The 25,927-nt window shown below is 48.0% G+C and overlaps 1 protein-coding gene across 9 annotated transcripts in view; it reads left to right on the forward strand.

The window, feature by feature from the left end:
* Positions 1-25,715, forward strand: part of LOC135909253 (protein FAM107B) — a 206,046-nt gene extending 180,331 nt beyond the window's left edge. For 6 of the 9 annotated variants that reach the window (XM_065441144.1, XM_065441142.1, XM_065441141.1 and 3 more), the window contains 3 exons: positions 18,862-19,102; positions 21,838-21,991; positions 25,231-25,715. In XM_065441144.1, coding sequence (XP_065297216.1) covers positions 18,862-19,102; positions 21,838-21,991; positions 25,231-25,344 — 509 coding nt within the window. In that variant the 3' untranslated portion in view covers positions 25,345-25,715. Of the gene's footprint in view, positions 1-15,219; positions 15,525-18,259; positions 18,309-18,588; positions 18,638-18,861; positions 19,103-21,837; positions 21,992-25,230 lie in introns of those variants that run through there. The other 3 variants (XM_065441143.1, XM_065441146.1, XM_065441145.1) reach the window with 3 other exon arrangements.
* The last annotated feature ends 212 nt before the right edge of the window (positions 25,716-25,927 follow it).

Consider the following 25,927-nt stretch of genomic DNA (forward strand, 5'->3'; position numbering starts at 1 on the left):
TCTGGGCCCCGGGACACGAGTCCCTGGCGGGTAATGTAGCGGCTAATGCCGCTGCCCGAGATCACATTCTCCGGGCTATCCCACCAGGTTCACGAGCACCGGTAGACCAACAAGATAGCGTCCAGAAAAGATACGCCGATATCCTGAACCACTACAGGCTGAGTAGGAGGATCTATCCACCCCCGCATCCCCAGCTGACAAGAGAAGAGGCGGTGATGTTCCGAAAACTACAGACCGGCACATTCCCGCACGGCACCCTGCTACACGCGATGTACCCTACGAGCTATGCCCACAAATGCGCTTTCTGCTCTAGGCCCAATACCCTCTACCACATGGTATGGGAATGTCAGCAAAACCCATCGACACCGCCCATCACCGGACCAACCGTCGAGCAGTGGGAGGCCCAGCTGACAAGCTCGAGCCCTGAAGACCAGCATCGCCTGGTGAGCAGGGCCAAGTTATCAGCTCAGGCCCACGGCATCCTGGACTAGGGAAGCCGCCCACCTCGGACGATTTTACCGTCGGCTCATTTCTGCTAATAAAGTTTATTCCTCCTCCTCCTTTGAACTTCTGTCTTGTTTGGATGAACTTATATAGGCGCATCTGCGACTCCAATTTGGTGCGTCTGTGACTTTTGGTACGTGCTTCCGTGGCTTCTGGCCCCGTCTCCGGCTTCTGAAAGTAATTTCTGGTCCGAAATCGCAGCTCTCATGGCGTTGGAAACCGCCGTCCTATAACGAGCGCGCTCAGGCTTGCCGCAATACCGTTCGACACCTCCAACTGAGCTTAGTCGCTTTTTTTTTTTTCCTTATTTGAACGCTACTGTCGTGTGTGTCTCTCTCTCTGCTCACTTTCAAACGCCAGGTGCGCGGGCGCTCTTCTCGGGGGTCGCTCGCGGTCCAATTTCTTTGGCGGCTTCATTCCGTCGGGTCCACTTCAACTGACCGGCCCGGGGGCGCGCTTTCCGTGCTTGGAGACGCCATTACGGGAGGCGCGCGCTGCTTCTGTCATCGTCCGCGCGCGCCGTTGTCCTCCTCCCTCTCCTCGCAGAAACCTACGTGTTCTCGCTCTTCTTTTTTCCTTCCGGACCGTCACCACTCGTCCTCTCCTCTCTGTAATGAAAGCACGCGCGCGCGCGCCCGGTGCCTGTGCCTCGCGCTGGCTACTTTCTTCGCCGCTTGGAAAGATGGGGGCCCCTATTTGGAAGGTCTAAATGGTTTAGCCTCCATTCCCTTGTGGGGCTTCCCCCCCTCTCTCTCTTCCCGTATACCCTCACCTGACGCCCGCGTCGTTGCGGTGCTTCTTCGGTATACGGTGCGCCGCCGCCAGACAGCGACGGCCTGCAATTTGGCGGCTCCGTTCTTCCGCGAGCTTCCTTTCTCCTCACTTCGTTTATCGCAGTTGTCACATTCCTTCCGCTTTGGGGCAGGCAGGTCTGAGCGACTATAGTACACCCAGAGTCCCTCCCGCGCTGACCCGCCTGGGTTGCTCCCAGATTCACTGTTGGAACGCGTGTCTGTATAGCGCTAAGTTGTTACGTTCCCATCAGTGTGAAATCTTATAAGATCGTATATGAGCACAGTCTCTCTTGACTGTTGAGCGTCGGAAGTTTCAAGCCACGTGCTTATTGGGTGTGCTGGCGCCATCAGGCAGATGCCCGTCTCCGAGTGATTCTATAGCGTTCTCCCTAAGCCCTGCCGTTCCAGCTCTTTCCTTGTAGCCCGGATATTCTTTACTCATATTCGTTTCCCCAATCAGTGACCTTTCCCCAATCAGTTTCCCCAATCAGCTCGTTTTCCAGAGGGGGGTGCGAGAACCGAAAGAATTCGCGCCGCTAAGACGAAATAAGCGGGAACGTCGACGCTCCGAAATGAGACGCCGCCGGCTATCATAGAAGCTCGCAGCTGCTGCACAATTTTGCTTTGATCCTGCGTGCGTTTTCGCTCTGTCTGTTTTTTTTTTTCTTTTCCCTAAGAAAACGCTCCTGTTAGTCGCTGTATTGCCACTAATCACCATGTGTTCCTACACGGCCATCGTAAATGCCGTAATTTAGCTTTTCCCGAGACAGCGAGAGTTGAATAGAGCGCTCGCCGGGTTCCTCTTCTTTCTGCTTTCTTCTTCTTTTTTTTTTCACTTTTCCCCCCCTCTTGTTCTGACGACTTGCCGCCTGCCTACAGTGTATACGCGCACAGGGCAGTCATTTTCTACCGCGAATTCCCGCTTTGGTGCCCGACCAACACGTGTTCTTAGCTTTCGTATAGCGGCGATGTGGGATGACGGTTGGAGAACTTGTTTCGAAAACTAGGAAGCGCGACAGAGAGAAAGTGCGATCAAGAGGGGGTCTTTAAAGTGTAGCGAGGCGTTTTGGGTCGCACCTGAAGAAACGCCGGTGTTGCGCGCCTTGGAAAGGCATTATCTTGGGTGTGTACTTTGGCGGTGCCGGATTAAACAAGTCCGTTCGTATACTCCAGAGGTTGCCAAAACACTTACCTGAGGGAACAAGAGCTTAGAGGCATCCAAATGGGTCAGCCATTCAAACGGCACACACGTAGTGGTTATACGTTTCCTAGTTGTGCGGGGGCTTGCTTTGGATTTTGCGTACAAGGTTAGTGGAGTAGATGGTGCGAGATAGTGTGTGAGTCACCGCGACGAGCGAAAGCGCACGCGTTCTGCGTGTCGAGGAATTTTTTCTGGCTATGTGCATGCGAATCCTAGTCGGCGACAGTCTCACTACAGGTAGCCGACTACGCGTGCCGCAGTGAACAGCGTGGCTCCAATTTACATACGCTCTCGTTTCTCGTGCGTGAATGTGCATTGCGAACGAGCGTAGGCTTCGCCTCACTAACTCCGTGCAGTGCAGTGAAATTTACGGCCGCGTCATCCGATCGAGATTCAGGATCGGTAGAGCTCGTCGATTGGCCGACTCTAGCCGACTACGTCGGGTTCATGCAAACGTACACCTTATTGGAAAGATTGTGGGAGGGGTCGGTGTGATGAACAAGGAAGTCAACGAGGGTCAAGTCTTTAAGAAAGGAGGGTGGGGGGAAGGGAGAAAACAGGCCACAAAAGCCTCTCTGTCGTTTCTGCGAGCGCCGAAGCGGGCTGGGAAAACGCCTGACGACAACGCTGTCGGCGACATCTCCGGGCGGCTTGCGTCGCAAACGCACGTGATGCGTGAACGGAGCACAAGGGCAGCGACGACGAGCTGTCGCCGTCTTTTTTCGCTTGCCTCTTTTCTTTTTGTAAGCCCTCGCGAAGTCGGGGGGGGGGGGGGGTCTCCGTTATTCACCGTTAGCAGCCGTTCGTCGTCGTCAGGCGCGAAATCCCTCCTTGGTCGCAAAGGCGACCGTGCCCTTTGTCACGCGCCCAACGGAAACCTTCTCTCTCCCTAACCCCTTTCCCCTGCTTTACTGAGACACCTACATGGTCAGCTGGAAAAGCTGTGGCCATTCTGACTACCACGCTTCCTCAGTTTTTATTTTGCTTCGTCTTCGTCCTCAGCAGGTCTTCTCCAGAACGTTTTGTTCGACGCGACAAAGACTGCCGTGTCGCGCCCATCGTGCGTGGGGGGCGGCGATTGTGCGTGTGTGTGTGTGAGCGGCCAAGCGTTTGTGCCGCCTAGTGTCCAGGGTAGCTTGGCTACGGGCACCGCTTTGTGGCGCTGCCGCTTGTGCCTCTTCACGCGACCCGCGCAACGCCAGCTCCTTGCTCGATCGCCTTTGCGAGAAACCCACAAGAGCGCGCGTCGTCGAGGAGCTCCTCTCGAAGAAGCGCGCGGCCGCGGAAGAAGGAGCTGTTCCTCGCGTGTCGACGACTGCGCTGCTGCTGCTGCTCGGAAGACGCAGCGGGGGAAGCGCGCTGGCGCGGCGGGCGCCCGTGAACGGGGTTAAGGCCGGTCACGGGCTCGGCGAGAGATGGGACGCCCTCGGACGGGGGCTTCCTCCTCCTTCGCGCGGGTTGAGCCTGTCACCTGCTGCGTGACGAATCCCCGCATTACGTGAGTGTGAATGACGGACGGGTGGTTCGAGGCGGGGCCGATCGCTCAGTGACGGCAACATAAAGGTTCTCTCTCAGGGCTGCATTACGCAAATGAATGGGGTAACGCCTCTCTTCGTTTTTTTTTTCTTCTGCGCGTGGCGCACAGTACGGGCTGACAGTTTTTCAACGTCGTGAACGGCGTAAGCGAAACTGCGCACAGCGGCCGTTGTTCTGCGGAAGTATCGGAGGAACAAACATACGTGCCAGGGTGGTTTAGATGAAACGAGAAATATAAAGAAATATTTGCATTTCGTCGACCAGCGATTGCAGAGTTTATCTGCAGCTACCGTGTAGTGCTAAGCCTGCACTCGGCGAAAGCAGGTTGCGGCAAAAAATAACGGTCGTTTAGGTTGGAACGTGGGATGCGAACGGGAGCCGCGATGATGGTGGCCAGGACTTGGTCATAGTTTCCTACAACCACAGTCTATAGCCATTCGAACGTCATATGCACACAGCGTGAAGAGTATAACGAAACACTCGTTATAACCAAATTGGCGTCTTGGTATTGTTCTTCGGTGGCCGCTGCACTATATAATCCGCTCCGGTGGAGCACAACAAACAAACCAAAGTTTGGAATTGGAGCACATCGCTACCTTGCCTCATTTGTCACGTCCACGTGGCGCCGTCAAAGAGGCGTTGGCCCGCGTAACGGCCGAGCTCTTTGCTGCTGCTTCTGGATCGTCGGCGTCAACTTCCGGAGTGAAAGCCCTCTCGCTCTTCGGTAGCCCCAGGGGGCTGCTTGTTGCGTGCGCGCCACTATACAGCACAACGGCGTTCCTTCCGTCACCTTCACCCGCTCACACACCGCCAACACGTTTTCCTCCTGCACATGTTTGCCAGTGCATGTGTATCCGAATAAGTGCGTGGCGCGCGTTTGTGTGTGTGTGTGTGTGTGTGTGTGTGTGTGTGTGTGTGTGTGTGTGTGTGTGTGTGTGTGTGTGTGTGTGTGTGTGTGTGTGTGTGTGTGTGTGTGTGTGTGTGTGCGTGTGTGTTGTGCGGCCAGCGTTCTCCGGCGACGAGATCCGCTCGGGCGAGGCCCGCTGCCAAGCGCAGCAGCCGTTTCATGCATCGCGGACCACACGTGGTTTTCTCAGCACCGCCTGCTGGCTGGCTGGCTGGCTGGCTGCTGCAGCCTTGTATAATGTGCAGGTCGCCGGTGTATAGGATATAGCCGTGTTCCTTTTTTTTCCTCTCCTTTTTGCGTACCGAAAGTCGTGCAAACATTGAAACCAGCGCCGGGCAGAGTCCGTGCACTCTGCCGGCGCTGCACACTGCTACTCACACGCACGCACAGTTTATGCACACACACACACACACACACACACACACACACACACACACACACACACACACACACACACACACACACACACGCACGCACGCACACCAATGCGCGAGTGCGGATGACGCGGCGTGTGTGATTTGTGGTGTTCCGTGCCTCGGAAGGTGAGCCGAATAATCGGTTCCGCCGAAACTGCCTGCCGAATAACTTAACCGGGCCGCGCTCTGTGTCGCGCTCGCTCGCGAGGCCGCTTTGCCGCTCTACCTGTTGCGTCTCGCGTCTATACTTTGAGGGTTGTACACCCTTGACTGTTGCTCGCAAAGGGTGTGCGTGAGCGTTTCCTGTTGAAATTTGTCTATACCGTGTTGCACTGTTGAAGGACGGCACAATGGCGGTCCCTTGCCCGCTGTATATTTTATTTTCTCTCTCCTAGCACATAAAAAAAAGAACGTGTCTCGCGGACCTCCGCGCTTCATTACACATGAAGGAGATAGTCCTCCCGCTTTTTACTTACGATTTTTTTTTTAGGACGGCTTCTGTATAAAGCTTTTGCCAGGCCTCCATTTCTTTTATTTCGCTCAACTTCAGTGATGAGGCTTGTCCTTTAATCGCACGTTGTGGCTTACGGCTAGACTATACCGAATCTAGCTTCTCAGTGCTAGTGCGAAGCAGGGATCTGCGCGCGATTGTCGTTGCGTGTTTTAACTTCTATTTTAACACGGACGAGTAGTTCATGCGTTCTGTACTATACACTTCGCGTTTCGAGTTGGGCCTGTCGGTTTTATGTATCTATGCTTGCGTAACTCTTTCTTGCTTGCCTCGTGCCGTGGGCGTATAGGGTGGCTGACCGGCAGTGTGTACCAAGCGTCACCTGTGTTTCTGTTCCGTCCTTTCTAAAAGCGCCGAGCGGCCGAGTTTGTTTTAGGGCTCCAGCCGCGTTTCAGATACAACTGCTGAGCTCACGCGTTTATACCGTAATACTTGCTTTCTCGGCAAGGAGGCTCTGTCTCCTCCGTTTACTTTGCCGACGCATTTCTTTCCTTTGTTTACTCTATGTAGAGGCCATTCCTTTCTTTCTTTTTCTTTCTTCTGTATCCCCTTTTACTGGCGCACGTGGGTTGCCGTTCTTCTATTCGCTGCTTCTGCGTTGGCGCAGGAACGGGATTTTCTGTGGCGTTAAACAAGGTGGCTGACTGTATATTTGCGCAGCGGGCGCTTGCATTCGCCCCTTTCCCGGTCCGCTTCGCCGCTGTGCTTTCCTGCTAGCCTTCGACCCCCCCCCCCCCCCCTACCCCCGTGCTGATCGCGCGCTTCAGCTGTGCGGCCTGTAGTCGATGCGCGCAAGCCATAAGCGCAGTATACGCTATATGGCAGCCGTGTTGGCACGTGGCTGACCGGTCACGTGGGGTCAGGCAGCGCGCCGCCACCGCCGACGGCTATATAAGTCGCTGCCACGGCTTCTGTATAGCTTATCGTGTTATCGCGATTCCATGCACGCAGTGTTCGCCACGCCTCCTTATACGTGTGGCGTGTACCGTTAGGGTTGCTGCGTGCGTGTTCGCGATGGGAGCTTCAATAGGGCACGAAGGTACGCCATCTTGAGCGCGAAAACATCCAGGGTTATGCGAGCACATGGAGTAACTGTTTATCCCGCCGCGCGGCTTTACACGCGTCAAGTTGCCGCCATCGGCACGAACTCGGAAGGATGGCACGTGGTCACGGGTGCTGGGCTTGTCAAACCCGAGCCCGCTTCGGGAGAGCGGGGCTTTCGCCATCGGGACAGTCTTGTGGCGCCGTTGGCACGCCGACACAGCAGGTGTCGCTAGGGGCGCGGATGCTGACTGTGCCACATCCACAAAGAGAGTTGCATCGCGTTCCAGGCCGTCCGAAGGCGCGTATGTGTGTATGCAGGCGCCTCATTTTCTCATATCGTTTATACGGGGCGTCGTACACGGTATACTTTCTTCCTATCGCGATGTAGCTCGATCGGGATCGTATGCGATTGTCACGCTTTCAAACGTGCGTTTCGTGGAACAGCGGCTCATCTGTTGCCCATTCGCATATTGTGGCCGCTTCGTCGCTCGTTCAATGAGAGATCATTAAGGGCATAGTATGCCCTGTCCGATGCATTGATGGGATTTAAGGATATTTATGTAATGCTTAATGCATCTGTGGTGGAGAGTCGCAAAAGCAGACTGGAGCGTTGGTGTGGGCAAAAGTATGTTTGAGGACAAGAAATTTCAGGATCGATTATTTGTTAACGGGAACCGTATATCTTAAAGGCTCATAACAAAGAGCAGGGAAAAGAAAGTATAAGTGGTGAGCTGTAGGTGGAATCCGCCGCTACACCGTTTTAAAGGGGAGGCTGTAATATCCATCCCATCCATGCATTCATCCACGATGATTCCTTTGCGTTTTAGAGAACACAATAGTGCAATAGTGCACACAATAGAAAAGCCATTTGGAAGCGAGTGGTAGGTGTAATTGCCTGGTGGCGGACGGCGTGGCTGGACATTCAGGTCCTTTTTGTCCGTCTCTCCTAATCTGTATTGCCGTGTCGAGGTGGCGTTGCAAAACTGAAGAGCTAGATTCCTCGGCCCTTCTTTCTTTGTCGACTCGCTTTTGCGGACCGCCCCCCGATTTCCGTCGAGACATGACCCTAGGTCTCCTCTTACCACCGCGTAACCCTCGCCGCGCTCTCACGGCTTAGTAAAACTGCAAAACGCGCTGCACGACCGCGGTGACCGTGTGCAGTCTCGTATGTTTGAGAACGGTGCCGTGATAAAGTGCCCGGACTTTTTGGCTCAGGGCTGCGACGTCTGTCCTGCATGGGAGGTATATAAATTGAGTCCCACCCGAAAGTGCGTGTGTAGCTTGGCATGGGGAGCGAGAAATGAGTGCACCGCTCTGGAATCGGCTCAAGGTCCTCCCGTTCTGTTGCCGTCTGTGCCCGCGGTCAAACGTGACTCGCCGTTCGGGCGGCGACGTTGGGTGGGCGGCGGCACGCCCATTGTCGCCGCGCGCAGCGTTGATGACGGCTAGCCGCCGCCGCCGTTATCACCTGCCCGGACGACCTCTGACCGTTCGCGCAACGCTAAATTTGGCTCGGGGCTGTGCCCACTCGGTGGGCTTTCTCCCCCCCACCTACGCACTCCTTTAGTGACGTCCTCCGCCTACGAGATGGCATTTTTCTCCTCTTAACAAATTGGTTAGCCGGGGACGTCTGAGCGAGCCGCAGTTTCATTTGTGTAGTTGACCTTTCCATCGCGTCTTTGCATTCTTTCCTAAGTTCGGATTGTTCTTTATTATTATTATTATTATTATTATTATTATTATTATTATTATTATTATTATTATTATTATTATTATTATTATTAATTGTAATCGAAATCGATTACTCGTCGTTACCGATTAGAAACTGGGGAAGAAGTCGGCGCGCGATGTCCGTTTCGAATTTGGATAGCCTCGTGATCGGTCCGGGCTGAAGCGCTCTGACCCGTCAACTTTGGCGGCGGATAGTATATATATACGTCGACGGGCGGAAACACCGATGGCAACCCAGCAGCTCGTTTCCTACTAATATGCGCCGTATCGGTGATGTCATCACTGTTTGTGTCTGCGATCTCAAAGAGCTCGTGGAAGACTCCACGGCTGCAATGTGCTTTCGTTCGCGAGTCTGTGCACGTTCCAGGCACGAAGGCCGCCGCGACTTCGGAATCCAAAATTCTGGAATCCCAAAGTTCAGCGGAGCGTTAGTCAGAATGATCCAGAAGCTCGAGAACAGTTGGTGGGCATGCAGACAGTAATCTCACGTGACAGCTGTCTGGCAATCACTTGTATTTCTTTTGCATATGCTCTCTCTCTCTCTCCTCGATACCCGCCAGTTATACAGCATGTGTCCTTTTTCTTACAAATCTCTCTCGCACGGTGGGGAGAGAGGGTCTCTGTAACAAGACCTGGAGAGGTTTGAGCTGCGGCGCGGCCTACCTTACTACCCGGAAGTAATTAAGTGTGATAATAAATGAAATTATACCCACATGGCGCACGACAGCTACGTAGCACAAGCGTGTCGATGAGATCAGTGTCTCGCAGAAAAGTTTAAAACGCTATAGGCTCTTGTCGTCCATGGTCCATGTATAAGTTTCGTTTAACTCAATGTGCCATCCCTGAATACATTCAGTGCGGAGTTTATAATAGCCGTTTGAAGCGAGTGCCTTCAGTGGCGGACAGCGAAATTAGGCTGTATAAGAGAACGTATAGTTTAAAGAAAGAAGAGAAAGTGCCGGAAGGAAGCTGCTAGCACTCGGGCATCGCCATCGTCACCATCGCCGACAAAGACGACGCTGTTTGGTTGTGGCGCGCCTCGTCGGATCCTCGCCTTCCCTGCCGATTCCGCATTTTAAAAGTAAAGACGTGTTTAGACATTTATGAATGGTGTTTGAGACGATCACATTTTGTATTTATTAGTGAAACGAGGGCATTTTTTCGATGAGCATTGGGCCCGCTCACATACACCTGAGGTTTTGTTTGTACAAGCGGAGTTAAACCCACTGAACGTTAATATACGCGAGATCATTTGTTTAGACAAGCCCTTGCCTAACATAAGGATTGAATTTGAATATATATTTGCATAAAATACCATACTCCTGCCCACTACATATTGAAATGACGTGATGCAAGATCATTTAACGCAATTGGGAATAGATCATGTGATTGCGACTGATGCATCAATGAATGGGGCTAAAGCGGGTGTGGGTATTTTCTCCCGAGTTCCTAGCCTGGTGATATGCATTACGCCTGCCGGATTTCACACTCATATTTCTGGCTGAACAATCAGCCGTTAGCTCTTCGAAAACTTCCTTCAAATTGTTCAACAGCGCTTATAGTGACTTAATTCACTGTCGGTATACACACCACTCACTTCGTCTTCAGACACTGCTCTAGCCAATGCATTTAAGTCATTAATCCCCTCAAACTTAAGCGTGGTGCGATTGGTATGTGTTCCAGGACATCGTGGTATATTCTTAAATGAAATGGCACACACTTGCGCGGCAATCTCTTGATGGACCAGCTATATGTCCGCTATGGCTACTTCGGCTTATGTCGCTGCGGCTATATGTTGAGAAAATTTTCTCTTAATTTTCCAAGATTCTACAAAACTAAAAAGCAAAACGTCAGAATTTAATCAGTTGTCCTTTTCATGGGACAATAAATGGTGTCCCACACGTAAATTAGAAATTTCCATAACAAAATTACTATGACGTATCCCGCCATTAAATTTTTTGCCTACACAGGTCTGCTCTTGCGTCGTCTTCTCTGTGTCCTACCTGCCAGGAACCCGAAAAACATTGATCACTTTACGAATAGCATGCTGTCGATTTAGAATTCAGAGGAAGAAATTGGTTTGATCCCGAAAATTAAGTATTTATTTAAATACTCGAAATATCCCAATGTCCCAAGTCCCAATGTCGGGAAACAATACTTGCCTTTCCTGTAATGAGGCTGTTGACCCCAAAGAGGCGTTTATGTCTTGTGTGGAATGTACCCAATCTTACCATATTGGAAACTGTGCTGGTCTAACAGAAAAGCAATTTAAAAACCGAAGCGCGTCATCAAAGCAAAAATGGACATGTCCCAGTTGTAAAGCAGCTAAGCAGAAGGAAGAAAATCAGAGTGATAGAGTAACTCGGGAAGAGTTTGCTGGATTGCGGTCCCTATTGATAAGTATGAATGAAAAGCTCGATGGGCTGGTGCCTCTAAAGGACACGGTTTCTAACATCGAAAAAAGTATTGAAGTAATGTCTGACAAGTATGATGAACTGCTGAAACGTCTTGCTGTACAAGAAAGCGATACAAAAAATGTGAAAGCAAGGGTAGAGAAGCTTGAGCAAAAGGCCCGATGTAGCGAGACAGAGATTGAAAAGCTGGTCACTGAAATCAATGAACTTGAATGGAGAAGCCGTCGGTTAAACTTGGAATTTCATGGAATTCAGGTTACTCCAAAAGAAGACTTGTTGATGAAGGTGAACAGCGTGGCAGGTTTGTTAGAAGTTCCAGAACTGAGCGAACGGGATTTTGATGCTATTCATCGCCTTCCGGCGAAAGCAGGCAGGGTCCCAGGAATAATCGTTCGATATGCCCGACAAGCCACCAGGGATAAATGGTTGGAAAATAGGCGGAAACTTAGAGACAATGAGAGCAGTACTTTTATACTAGAGAATATGACCACCCGATGTCGGCAACTGTTTCTAACAGCAAAAGAGTTGGCAAAGAAAAAGGGCTACAAATATGTCTGGTTCAGAAATGGCAAGATTTATCTGCGTAAGGCAGACGGTGATTCTTCTGTCATTGTGCGCAGTGAACGTGACCTTCCGACGTGATCTATCTGAACAGTCAATCTTGATCATATTGCTTGTTTTAATATTTTATGTGTGAATCAACACGTCACAACTTTCTCTTGCCGCATGAAGTGAATGCTGTTGTCTCGGGCTATCAAATAAGCGCTTTGAAATGCCTTCACATAAATGTTCGTTCCCTTTGTAACAAAGAAGATTCTATCGAGCATTTTATTTCGAGTTTTTCATTTCAGTTTGATGTGATAATGCTCACTGAAACATGGTGTAAAAATGATCACTGTCACTTCGGGTTTATACCTTATCAGTCATTCTCCTTAAATCGCCCAAATCGTCGTGGCGGCGGCGTAATGATGCTACTAAAGGACGGGATACAGTGTGAGCTGCTTTCTCGTTTCTGTGTTTCTTGCTGTGATTACGAGGTTTTGACTGCAAAAGTGAACAATTCTGTTTTCTCTGTATGTTATCGCCCGCCCGATGGAAATGTTGAAAACTTTTTTGCGTTCTACGAAGAGTTCTTATCGTTTATTTCTGAGGCTGGTTACTTTGTTCTATCTGCTGGTGACTTTAATATTGATTTGTTAGGAGATTCAGCAGCCAAAACCACTATGAATACGCTCATTACTTCAAACGGGTGCTCAAACCAAATCAGTTTGCCTACTAGGATCACAGAACATAGCGAAACTTTGTTAGACCTCATTATTACTAACTCATTCAGTGAAAATAACATTGCGGGTGTAATGACCTGCGACTTGAGTGACCACCTTCCTACCTTCATAATATTAGATAGACACAATCATCATAGTAAAAAACAATTTATAAATGTTCAAATAATAAATCCTACTCGCCTAGATGCCTTCAGGAATGACGTGTTAAATTCTGATTTCGAATATCTTCTTGCGATTGATTGCGCTGACAAGGCGTATAACATGTTCGTTGATCACATCGCTGAAATATATAAACGGCATTTTCCGCTTAAGCAACTGAAACTTGGGAGGAAAATACGCAAGCCTTGGATCACGCCAGAGCTCATTAAAAAAATCAATGAGAAGAATACTATGTACCATCAGTTTATAAAAACTAAAAATCCCCAAAAACTCAAGGAGTTCAAGATGTACCGAAATCAGCTAAATAAAGAAATAAAGCGAAGCAGACAAAACTATTTTCATGCGGAACTTGACGCCTGCTCTCGTAAGCCTGATCTTTTGTGGAAAAAGTTGAACACTGTTTTAAATCGCAGTAACTCTTCCCCCAAAACAGATAACCTTAAAATCGGTGAAGTCGAGTTATCCGGTCGCGCCCTGGCAAATTTATTTAATAACTATTTTGTGCAGTGTGGTGATTATTTTCCAGTGTCTGAATTTTCAAGATTCATGCCCCCTAGTAACCAATCTACTTTCTTTCTTGAGGCCATTAGCGAAGAACAAGTTCGGTCTATTTTTATGTCTCTTCAAAACAGCTCTAGTTGTGACGTTGAAGGTATGCAAATTCGACCTATTAAACATATCATGGATCTTATCGCACCGAGTCTTACCCATATATTTAACCTTTGTTTTTCAAGTGCCGTTTTCCCACAAAGAATGCAGGTGGCTAAGGTTACGGTATTGTTCAAGAAAGGTGATCGAAATGAGATCAAGAATTATCGCCCTATCTCAGTGTTGCCCATATTTTCAAAGGGTTTAGAAAAGATTATTCATGTGCGCCTTTCAATTTTTTTTCAAAAATATGACCTTTTAACCCCAGCTCAATTTGGATTTAGAAGGCATAGGTCTACGGAACTAGCCTTGATAGAACAAAAAGAGTTTATTTTATCACAGTTTTCAAGTAAGATGGTTGTACTGGGCCTGTACATTGACTTCACGAAAGCATTTGACTGCATTGTTCATTCCATTTTACTCAAAAAACTTGAATTGTATGGAGTACGTGGCCATTGCTGGAATCTTATAAAATCTTACCTTGGCTATCGGCGGCAGTATGTTCAAATAGGTGAGCACTGCTCCGACCAAAAACCGATTGCTAGAGGAGTGCCTCAAGGCAGTATTCTTGGACCTTTTCTTTTTAATATCTATTTAAATGATCTGGTAAATACATGCGCTGAAGCCAAATATATATTGTACGCCGACGATGCCAGCATATTTTTTTCCGCTACAGACTGTGAGCAAATCAGCTATATAGCTAACTCCGCCCTCGTAAAACTTCTGGACTGGTCTGTAGCAAATCAGTTAGAGGTTAACACCAACAAAACTAAGGCTGTGCTATTTAGACCGAAATCAAAGCAGGTAAATATGAACATAGATCTTATCTATGGCACCAGAAAAATAGAAATAGTAAGCAGTATTAAAATTCTCGGGGTAACGTTTTCGCAGAATATGCTATGGGATATTCATGTAGATTCTGTTTGCACTAAACTGTCAAGTGTCGTTGGCATTTTATCCAGATGTAGGTCGATATTACCTTTCAGCGTAAAAAAGCTGATATATAATTCTCTTTTTTACTCACACCTGTCTTACTGCTTCTTAGTATGGGGATCTACCACAGTAACTAATTTAACAAAGGTGTACGTCCTACAAAAAAAGATAATTAGGCTTCTTTTTGATGTCCCCTACAATTCTCATACACAAGCTCTGTTCATTAAAGCAGATATAATGCCCGTCTGGAAATTGTTTAGCTATAGACTAATTGTTGCCTTTAAGTGCGAATTAAAAGAAAATCGAAAATTTTTTCAGAACCTAGCCAAGCTAGAAATAAAGCCTACATCCTACAATATACGTCAGTCTCAATACTGGAAGGTGGTCACTCCCCGTGTTAACTATTCTATGGGTACACTATCGTATATTTTGCCTAAACTTCTTAATGATCTGAATAAATGTGGAATTGATTTAGGTCGCACTACAGTTCGCGAACTGCGCCACGTGATATCTCATGTTTTTGAACAAATCTAATATTTGATTTCCTTGTGATATATTAATATCGAGTCAATTTTGCGTTTGTCTTTTGTTAGATTCCTGTATGTTTCATGTATGCCCCTGTACTGCCTTGTAGAGGGGACCGTGGGCTCTAGTCAAGCTGTTCAGCAGCTTTTACCCACGGCCCCTCCATCGTTGTGATGGAAATAAAGCTTATTATTATTATTATTATTATCCTCTAATTCGAGGCTTTTTCATTGGGCTTTAGCCACAGGAACGTCTGCGTGGCCATTTGCGACTATATCTGTGACACAAGAAGGCTACCCTGTTAATTCTCGAAATCAATAATCGGATAGATCATTAAATCGCCGATTGTGTGTTCGAAATTATCCTAATACCACCCAAAAGGAAACGCAAAATTTTCTGTTCGTGTATAATTAGATTTTTTTTTCTGTATCTGCCACGTAAATCAATTTCTTAATTAACATTAACGTTGTATACTTCACCCTAACTTACTTTGCCGTTTAGGTTTTCTTCTCTCTCCCTTTAACCGCTGGCATTAAGGCTGGCCAAGAAGCCAGCCTTAATGCTGGCTTCTTGGCCAATCCCTCGTAGTGGGTTAGCGCCACAAGTGAGGAGCAAGCAAGCAAGCAATCCTCGCCAGCATTTCCCTATGATCTAGATCTCGTTGTGCGGCCGCGCGGCTGTGTTCCTGCTGGCATCGTGGGCTCCCTATACGCGGTGTGGTGCGTGCGAGGTGACCTGTGCGTGTGCCACGCTGGTGGTGCCCGACCCGAAGGCGACCTCAGGCGGTCGCCATGCGGATCCACTTCTTCCGCCATTTCTTCGGCCACTTCTTCGTCCTGTTCAAGGGAAGGCAGGTCATGTGCGGCCGGCTGTGCGGCAGGCTGTGCGCCTGCGACCGGGTAGTGCAATGCTTTCGCAGTGAGCGCCTCTCTCCCTCTGCATTCCGAACCCGCGGTGTCCCAGCTAGTTCTTGTGCCGTCTGCAGAATCGCGTGCTCTCGGGTCGTGTTGGAGCGCTGGCAGTGAAGGCTGAGCAGCGCGAGTAAACACGAAGAGGGTTAACATGGAATAGACAAGACGCGTACGCGCAATGATGAAGAGTATAAAGAGCGCGAAGGAAGACTGTAGCCCAACTTGGCACCTGTCACAGTCGACGACTATATTGCAGCTGCTTTCCGTGTAGTTGTGATAGTTTCGTATAATTCTACCTGCCGCGGTAGCTCAGCAGCCATGACATTTTCCTGCCGACCACGCGGGTACGTCGCGGGTTCGCCTCGGAGGCATTTCGATGAAGCCGTAATGCGCAAACGCTCGCGTATGCAGGCCCTACGGCGCGTGCTGACGAAATCCTAATGTTGAAAATGAGTCCTGATCCCTCTACTATAGGCCTCTCTTGTAGCCCCCGTGTATATTTAAGATCGCCAAATTTATAGTCATAATGAAACAATAATTCTCAGTTCAGGAATTGACACTTTACGATTTGTTTTATTCAGAAGCGATCATCCAGAAGTGCTGCCTGCGCGGCACCTCTGTGGCCATTCGGTGCACGTCTTGTCGAATTGTGTTGGCGTCCTCGTCTGTTTTGCAGTGCTCCGTGCCTTTGTTGTGGAACCAACTCTCTTAAAGCTGGCTTCACCTCATGTGCAGGCATTGCGCTTGGTATGTTGCGCGGCTCGCTTAGCTATATAAGCAGCAGACTTGGAAGCTGCTTGGCTAACCTTGAGAGACAGGAATATGAACTGCCGCTTATAGGTACAGTGTATTGACGCTGATCATTACAGCCTGAGACATTACGAGTATGCATACCGAGTCGTCAAGTTAGCATAATGGATAAATACTAAAGAACGACCGTTAAGCGCAGTTCCTGCTGTAGCGCAAGATAAGACTCGTGATACCGCTTTGCTTATGCGGTAAACGGTAAACTGTACGCCGGTGTTCTGCAAGTCGCGTTGACTTAAGCTGGCCACGCGACAGGAGTAACGCTTAAAGAGTGCTGCCAAAGTGGAGCTTTGGTTTCACAGCCATGGCTCAGCTGTCGCGTGTCATTCTGTTTGCCCATTTCTTACATTTCGCATCGTGCCTCAAGTTGTAGAGAACGCTCGATCTTTCCGTACTGAGGCGAAACTAGTTAATTTTATTTTAAAACGGCATTTTATGTGGTAAGAATCACATGGCCGTCATATGCTCTTAATGAGAGCAGCATTCCGGGCAAGTTGGTAATCCATTACTTGAATGATATAGTGCGACAAAAAATGAGACGGACGTGAGAGAAGACGACGCGCTTGGTGTGTCGTCTTCTCTCACGTCCGTGTCATTTTTTGTCGCGCAATATCATTTAAGTCATATGTTCGTTTACGTGCGAGTGGTAAGTCGACCCAACATTTGCTGGTTATATGCGAAGGTTAGTAAACTCCACCATTTCTTTCTTTCTTAGGAAATTAAAAAATTACATTAAATGTCAGAAAATTCTTACGGTGTTCCCAAGCGGCTCGGGGAGAGTGTAGAGAGGTAGCCTGGTGTTGTGTTGTGTAGCCTGGTGGCATTGTGTTTCACGGATTGCCATAGCGCACACCCGGGAACCTGACGCGCTATCGCTTTGACGTTTCTCTCTTGACGACGTTGTAACCTTCTTTCAAGTGACGTTCATCGGCGTGATTACGTAACGATATATGTGCTGCTGAGGCAAAAACGTGGCAAGGACTTCAACAACAGTTGAAAGGTGACCGAAACTGAAATCGCAGCCGGTCCTGTTTTGGTAACGCCACCTGTCGGTATATGGACGACCTGCAAGAGGCGTGCGTAGCCGTCCCTTTTGCGTGAACGTCGTACACGGGTCCGCGCAGAGGGCGACGTACTCGTTTCGGCAGCGATGCGTGACGTTTCGCATTGTGCGCCGGTGGGTAGATGTCGGCTCTTCCTGGGTCGCTTTTTTATCGCGCCGTTTTTCCGGTTGCGCTGCCTCGGCGCCTGGGGAGTTCGTGATCGCCGGAACCAAAGTAGTGCCGGCTGGCCTTGCAAACTAAGCAAGAAAAAAAAAAACCATACCGGGAAACCTTACTTTGCTAGCGCGTGGTTCCCGCATTAACGCCTTTCTCTTTCGCCACTGCTTTGTTTCACTGTATACGAACGATCCAGTGTGCCCGGCGTTCCCTCATCGCGGAACTGACTTAAAGCCCAGGCTTCGAAGTAACAAATCATAAATGCGTTTAGGAGCTTGTGCAAGTTTACAGCAAGCACCGCGTGACAAAATGCATCTCGGATCGTAATCTTGCTTTGTTTCATTCTTAACGTAAGCGTTTTTCAGCCGCCGCTTTGCCCTTTGTCGGAGAGAAGGAAAAAAAAAAGACGCTGCGTGAAGTTTTGGCGTTATCTAACAAATGGGTCTGCTCTGCTGAAGGTTATTCATTCAGGGCTGGCACGCGAACACAAATTTGTATGCTTGCGAATCGCATACGTGCGGGCGCTGCGTTACTCGGCCCAGAATAGGCGCCGCTTATACCGTAAACTTTAGCGTTCGAAGGGTGGGGAACAGTTTTGCAGTGAGCTACAAGCCCATATTGCAAAATTACGGCGTCTAGCTCCTATAACTTATTCGTGTGTTAAGCTCTTCAAACTCGCGTATGCAGCTATGCGGACTGCTTGGGACACGAGCTTGCGACGCCATCGCTCATGAGACTGCCGTACTGGACCAGGTTACGCTCCTGTGAGCACGTCCGGTAAAACCACGCGCACTATCACTGCGTAGTGGCTCAGTTTGAACGGTGTGCTCTGCCGGTTATGCAATATCGTTCGGATATTGCTTCACTCATCCCTTGGTTGTTACCACCGAGTGCACATCGGCGCAGCTCTGCAGTGTACTGCGCACGCCTTGTGGGTCAAGTTCCACTCGCTGTAATCGCAAAGAGAGCGCCTTGCTTGAACCTGCGGTATTTTACGAGTGGTTCTTCGTTAAGCCTCTATCTAGGGCGTATCCCAGCTAACGTCAGCAAAGCTCGTCAATGAAAAAAAAAAAACACGGTGTGACATACGATTGTAAGATATGCAGTGTTCGGTCATCAGAGGTCTTATAGTTGTATCTTGTGCCATCTTCTACTGATATTTTTTTTTTAGTTGAACAGCTTGGCTAACGTTAGTTAGAACACGTGTGCTATCACTGTGATATGAAGACGCGGTAGCACTGGCACGACGTGCCGACCGATGCTGCCTTTAGACGACAAGGTTCCTCAACCGTGGGCGTCCCCGTCTCGTGTTTGCAGACTTGTTCTTCCCGGCTATGATCCCTGAGCCGGACTACAGCGACTCCGAGGACGAGCAACAGCACCGACGGCGACCCGTGAGGATGCCCGGCATGGCGGCCGCCCACCCGCACCACAACGAGGCGCAGCTGGCGCACGTCAACGACGAGGGCCTCATCGTGCCCCGCAAGCTGCCCAACCCGTGCGCCGAGTCGGCCGAGCGAAAGAGCCTGCACCGAGAGCTGCTCTTCAACCAGAAGATGTGAGCGTTCTTTCTATGCACGTCTACACGCGCGACCCTGTCGCACTGCGTCGCAGCTTAAATGACTGCGAACATGGAGTTTCCAACTTTTGCCCCTTTTTTCGTTGCGTTTAAGGATAGTCCTGAACCTCTAAATCTATGGTACAAAACATTGGCAAGCCTCGGAGCGTCCCACACAGTTTAGTGGCTTTTTTACGGACCAGCTTCGGTTTATTTTCCCAGGAAGTGCACGTTTCATAGTGTCGTATGACGCAGAAGGTCGCAGAACATGTGATGTTGCGGCACTCGCTCTGGTTCCCTCGATCGTCTGCTGTGCTACTACATTGGACCACGCGACGCGTTCGGCTGCTAACACTTCTTCCTGCTATTATATGTGTATTGTTTTGTCCCCCCATCACCTAATGCTCCGGCAGTAGCCTGACATAAATAAGCTATTGTTCGCAGGCGACACACACATAGCGCTTACAAGCACATGCGTACGCAGCGCCATAGTGCTCACATTATCCAGTGCCCGACAGCATGTACCAGTAGTGCAAATCTTTCCCATGAAATAAACACAGGGGGAGCGCGCGAACGAAAGAAGGGAGAAACGGGGTGTCATTATGGGCTTGGTGGGCAGAAAACGTGCATTATAGAGAGCTGGCGGCATTAGAGATACGGTGCTTTCATATCTTGCATGCAGGCAGTAATACAACGCGCGGCTTCACTGCTGGTTCTTCTTCCGGTGTAGCACGGCGTGGTGTTTAGGTAGAAGGGAAACGGCGCAACCGTGGTTTCGATTCCGTCAGGCCTATCATGTCTGTCGTCCCCTAGCTGTTTACCCCTTTCCGAGCCAGGGCAGCTCAGGTTCGGGTTAGCAGAAAGTCTTGACTCACACAAAGAAACTCGGGAGAAAAGAGCTTATTGTACGAGAATACCTTTTATGGCACCGGAAATGTCACTTAGGTGGCTGCAGTTAAGTTTCTTGCCTGTATATAGTTCACGTTTAATCTTCGGCAAGGACGGCCGTAAGTGTCCGTTGTGTCCGAGTATTATTTAGTGTGTCTACCAACCGGGAAAACCGGGAATTTTCAGGGAATATGAATAGTCTGGAAGTACTCAGGGAAAACTCTGGGAATTCGCGCTCTTATCAGGGAAAGTTAGCTGTAACTTTATTGAAAGGGAACGAAAGTCGTGTTAATGCTGGCTCCAGTAACAGCTGAATTGCAACGAATCGTCATTGACGCCGTGTCATCGTCACGAGGTATTGCCAGAGTAGTTAATGACCGATTTTCCAGACGCCCGATTTTTCGAACATGCCCGATAATTCGCATGACTTTGCGACACTACCACTACGTAGTCCATATAGTCAATGTATATTGCCCTGACTGCAGGTCTGAAATGGCATTAATCAAAGCCACCACCGCCGCCATTTTGATTATCTCGCCGCCTCGAACCGGCACTCTCGCACGCAGATCCGCTGGCAGCCGTTGCCGCCACCGCGGCAACGTTAGGCCTAGCTGTTTCTACGTTCGCTATTAAGCTTCTTGCCGTGCGGTGCTGTGTTCTTCATTGAAAGAATTCGCTGCTGTCAACAATGGCACCAACTCCGCCTATGCAATCCTCGCGATTGGCTTCGAAGCTCGCAGAGCACAGCGCGTTGCGTAATGCCCGTCTCTGAAAGTTAGCTTTGCCTTGGTGCCGAAGTGCTACGCGGTGAAAGATAACAAGCGTGGGAAGGGGCAATTGACATGGGACACAGTATGTATTCCTTTATTATACACGCGTGCACCCCGTCTCCTGTCACAGTACGAGCACCGATAGACCTAATAAGTGTACTGACAGGCCCTAAGAGCTTTTTCTGAAGTGCTTGGGCAATTTCAGCCCTTCAGGGCAGTTAAGACATGCATTCATTTTTTTTCAAACTGTCCGATTTTTCGGATGTTTTTGTGGCCTCTAGGGAGTCCGAAAAATCGGACGTTGACTGTACAACTGCCCAAGAGGATGCATAAAATGATCCATGGGGTGAACGCGTGGCAGAACGAGGATGAGAACAGAAAGTACCGACGCACTGAGGAATTATCGGGAAAGGAAGCGTGCCGCCGCCTCTCTGAAGGAGCTCGAGCTCAAGAAACAAAGTGTTGGCTGACGCCGAGATGCAAGTGTCCCTCATTCAAACCAAAAAGAACTCTTTAAAACAGTGAAACCTAACACTGAGATGTTGTGTACGGGCTTGAGAGTATGTCAGGACCGTTGAGGTTGACTTTCCAGCTGCTGAGAGAGAATCTTAGTTGTGACAAAATTCAGGCCTCATACCGATGAGCTTGCTATCAGTTGATAGAAATAGTTCACATTAAAAATAATTACTTATGTACGCATCTCCTTTTCATTCGTATTTGAACATGTTCGACTCAATTTGAAATTTGTTTTACCATTTTTTTCGCTGTGCATTTTACTAACCTTCCCTCTGTCTTCTTTTTAAATAAAATAGATATTACGCCTTGCTATTCAAACTGAATTAACTCATTTTGTGATTGAACATCCTTGCTAGAGAGTGACTGCATTGAGCAACATGGTATCAGTCTGTCTTGACATAAAACAAAGTTCTGCTCATTCAGGGAATTTTGCAAAGGTGCTCAGGAAAAACCTGGAAAACTCGGGGAATTTGGAAATGTCAGCTTGGTAGACACCCTGAACTGTATGCCCACTATGTCCATTCGTGTCGTGACTTGGTTGTTTTCGTGTTTGTGGCGCAGGGGCAAGAGCGTGCTTGGCCAGAAGAGCGAGCTGCAGAAGGCCATGGAGAAGATGAAGGAGGAGCAGCGCCGGAAAGAGTTGGAAGAGGAGCGGGTCAAAGGACGCACGGCGCTGGAGAAGCGACTCGAGGAGCAGGCCAACAAGCTCAAGCTGGTACGCTCGTAGCTCCTCTCTCTCTCTCTCTCCTTCACTCCTGGTGGTACGACTGCGCGTCGGCGGGAAATGGACACCCGAGAAAAACCCGGAAGTCAGTTTTGAGTGACAAAGTATGATTTCAAAACTTCATTTTTCTTAAATTTGAGGTAGTAGGTCAATTTCTTTTTTCTTTTTTCTTAAATTTTGCTGCGAAACACGAGCTCTGCATTAAAAACAAAAGATACGCATACACACAGAGTAAAGTATACACCCTTTGGAGTATGTCTTGTCTCCAACAATAATTACCGGTCTTCATTGCGTTTACTTTCTTGAAAACTTCGTGCACACTACTTTCCCGTCAAGAATGCTATGTCATGCTTATAACGCGCATGCCGTTCATACCGGGTGCGAAGCTTTAGAGAAAGGAAAGGCGCGCGAGGCAAATGGTTATGATTGTTTGGGGGACAAGTCCAAGAGGGTGCAAACTTTTCTTAGAGTGCGGAACGTCAGTGTGACGTCATAGATTTCAGTGTATTTTCCCGTATTTGAGCCGTTGTGCTGGCTGCAGTGAATGTTGTCAAAATTATTGCAGTTCAGCCTTTGGTTACTTTAGAATACAATGCAGTCCATCTGTACGGTTAAAAAAATATAAGTCATACTCAAGCGGACGCCTTCAAAGTCCGTGACGTCATGGCGAACGGTTGCTACCACTTCAAGGTGGCGTCGCCACCCACTGGTCTGGTTTTTTTTCCTTGTTTCCTTTTTGTTGTTCGAGAAGAGTAATATAATAATATGGATCAACTTTATTATAGTCGTTTAATGTCCCTTTAACAATTCTGCGCTCTTAACGGGAGCGCTCGACTGAACTGGTTAGCTAACAGGGTCAGGAGTGTGAAAGAGGGTGGGAAGTAAGCAAGCTAGGTCGGCATGTGCTCATTCGTTAAAAGCATTGCAGCAAAACCCGCACCAGCTGCGCCCTGGTAGGCTGGCTTCACTGTTGCGGTAGCGAACATGCGGTGAAGCAAGCTTTTCTTTATGGCAGCGAGGCTTTCGGCATTTCGCGCATCTGCAGGTCCCATGTTTTTTTCCTGTGCATTTTAATGTCGACTGTATGACGATCTTCAAATATCGTTAGACTAATCCTAGTCCCGCGACTTCGTCCGTAGTGCAAGCACTTGAAGCACTTGTTCTTGCAGCATCATTACATGGCATGGGTTGAGGACAAGAGTGTTGTCTAAGTTGCAGAATTGCAGCATCACTTCTTGACTGGAATAGAGTTTTCACGGTCTCCAATAACAACGCGCGTGTGGCTCATTTGAACTCAGAAACTGCTGTAAAAGATTTCTGGATTGGAACGCTCTCTTCAGCTGTGGATTTGCCTAGCGGAACACCATTGCTGTGCGGCAAAGTTTGCGTAAGCAATATTACGTAGAACAATTACATCGCTGTTACTGTGTCTCGCTTTGCTTCAGCTTATTCTACAACATTTAATATGCAAATCGGCAGACGAAGCTCGTCATTGTTGCTGCTAACCATTACCTCTGTGCAGGTGGCATTGTTATAACGAGAATTTTCGTCATGTGATTTCCTACAAGGTGCTGTCACAAAGTATAATTTAACTGGAATGGAATGTGGATTACTAAAGACATAATGTCACATCGTTAGTACTTGAATTCAATTAACAGAACTTAGTTAAACTGGCCCAACTATTTTCTCATTCAAATATGTGAAATGGAAGAATGTCAGCAGTGTTAAATAAATTTGCTGAATAATTTACATATATTGGAGAAAAATTTCATCATTTCAGGAATAGCAATGCAGGAAGTGTGTAACATTAGCCATACAATGATAAATAATATTGTAGTTTTATGAGCTGAACATGACAGTAGAACAAGGACAGAATTGACACGTCATACATGGGTTTAACATGCATTAGTAGTATTTTGCAAAGACAGAAAACTCTGAAGAATTTATTAATGTTATATGAATTGTCATTTAATATATGTGTCACTATTGCCTGCTTTAAAGACCCCTTCAGGATCAGATTACAAAATCTTTATATCTGTGTCTGCTTTCTATATTGCAAGGTTTCTTTTTTTCTTTCACTCTGGTTGTTATTATGGGTAGAATGCACTTTAGCCTGCTATCTGCATGTTGCATGATGGGTGCTACTGAGTGCAATGTTGCACAAGTGTTGCATGACTACTGTTCTTGTTTACCAGCATGATCAGACACACTGCTAGATGAAGTGTTCATCTAGTGCACGGTTTCTTTTGCCATAGCTATGTAAAATGAGGGCCGTTAAACATACTACACAATGGGGTTAAAATGTTGTAACAATGACATTCATACTGTGCCAAGCATTAGTGAAACATAATCTTGTGAAAGTGAAGAATGAAAAGCATTACTCTGTGCATGTAGTATTTCCAATTCATCAATAGAAAAATTATTTAGTTATCGAAAATGCATGCTAACTCTTTACTGAGCAGTAATATAGCAGATGGTCCACTGCAGAATTTGCTGGTTGAACTACTATGCTAGCTGAAAGTCTGAAATCTGCTGAAGCTACCGTGAATGTGCTCTTAAAAGTTGAAGTCAATATCACCAGAACATTGTGGTCGTGGTTCTAATCTTTATACTTTGTGGAGTTTGCTGTTTACTTCGAACACACTCAATGAAAAAAGAAAGTAATTTTGATAAAGCAAACAATACCTGCATAAGTCAAGCTATGGTGAACAAGGTGATATTCTAATGTAAATAGAGGGGGCTATTGGGCCATTTGCTGAGAATAAACCAGAGTGAAAAGCCTGTTACACAACAAACCAACATATCAAAACAGAAGAAATTGGTGCTAGTGACTCCATGAAATTCTGTCATGAATCGCAAATTTAGTGCTGATAAATAGCATTACAGCATCTGTAAATTGTTTGATGGGATGCAAGCATAAAGGATTTCAGCAGAACGTCATTGAGCATGTGGCCTGAAAGGCTCGGTTCCTATGGCACTTTGCTGTTCAGCACGTGGTCGTTTGTTTGATCCCCGGATTCACAGCGCTGCATTCCAAAGGGAGTAAAATGCAAACATGTACATATACCGTGCATTAGTGCGTGTGAATGCCCTCGACTATGTCGTCTCTAATAGATGCTGTGTTGCTTTGTAATGCTAAACCCCATTGGTCAATTACATTTCCCAGTCAATCAGTCAAGCTTTCCATTTTGCTGTGATGCTCATATCCTTCATTCCATTTCCTCTTGCAGCATGAAGAGTCTGAGGTGATCAAGACCGACCTGCCCAGCTCTGAAGAGTCAGAGTTCCTGCGGGTGCATGCCCGTGTCTGTTCCCACACATTGCCTGTTGACTCCAAGTCGTAGTTGCATTGGCCTGTCCTCCAGCAACCGCTGCTGCCGATGTCATATCTTGTCGAAAGACCACCCATGTACATAGTTCCCGATGTATTTTTTTTTGCCTTCCTTTATCGCTGGTCTTTATTAACAGACACATGAGAGCAGGTGGCCCAAGTGGGCCTCTGCAAGTCTATTTTTGTGCTTGACGAGCCTTTGTCATAGGATGAGCTTCAAGAGACACGACGCATAGCTACACCGCAGGCCGCAGTGTGGTGGTCCTAAGCTTGCAGTCATATTGTAGGTGTTATGCCTTTTTGAACCTGAAGAGAAAAAAAATGCTGTTGACTAGTGTGTTTCACGAGTACCATTAAAGAGAAGCAAGGAGGTTTCTCTACAAACTGGTCTCTGTAGTCACTCGTCTTTGTCGATTGACAGAAGTATGGCCTGTAAAGGCCATGAAAAGAATCTGAGGTTTGTTATCTTTCCTTCCAGTGCCTTCCTTAAAGAGACTGGTAGATCTAAAGTAGCATCAAGTTCTCCTAGTTGTGGGCATTTCCTTTGACCACAGATTAGCCTAAGGTGTGCTGTGGCTGCATGCATATATATTGTA

This window comes from Dermacentor albipictus, chromosome 5 (genome assembly GCF_038994185.2).
Source record: "Dermacentor albipictus isolate Rhodes 1998 colony chromosome 5, USDA_Dalb.pri_finalv2, whole genome shotgun sequence".
In the NCBI taxonomy this organism is placed as follows: Eukaryota; Metazoa; Arthropoda; class Arachnida; order Ixodida; family Ixodidae; genus Dermacentor; species Dermacentor albipictus.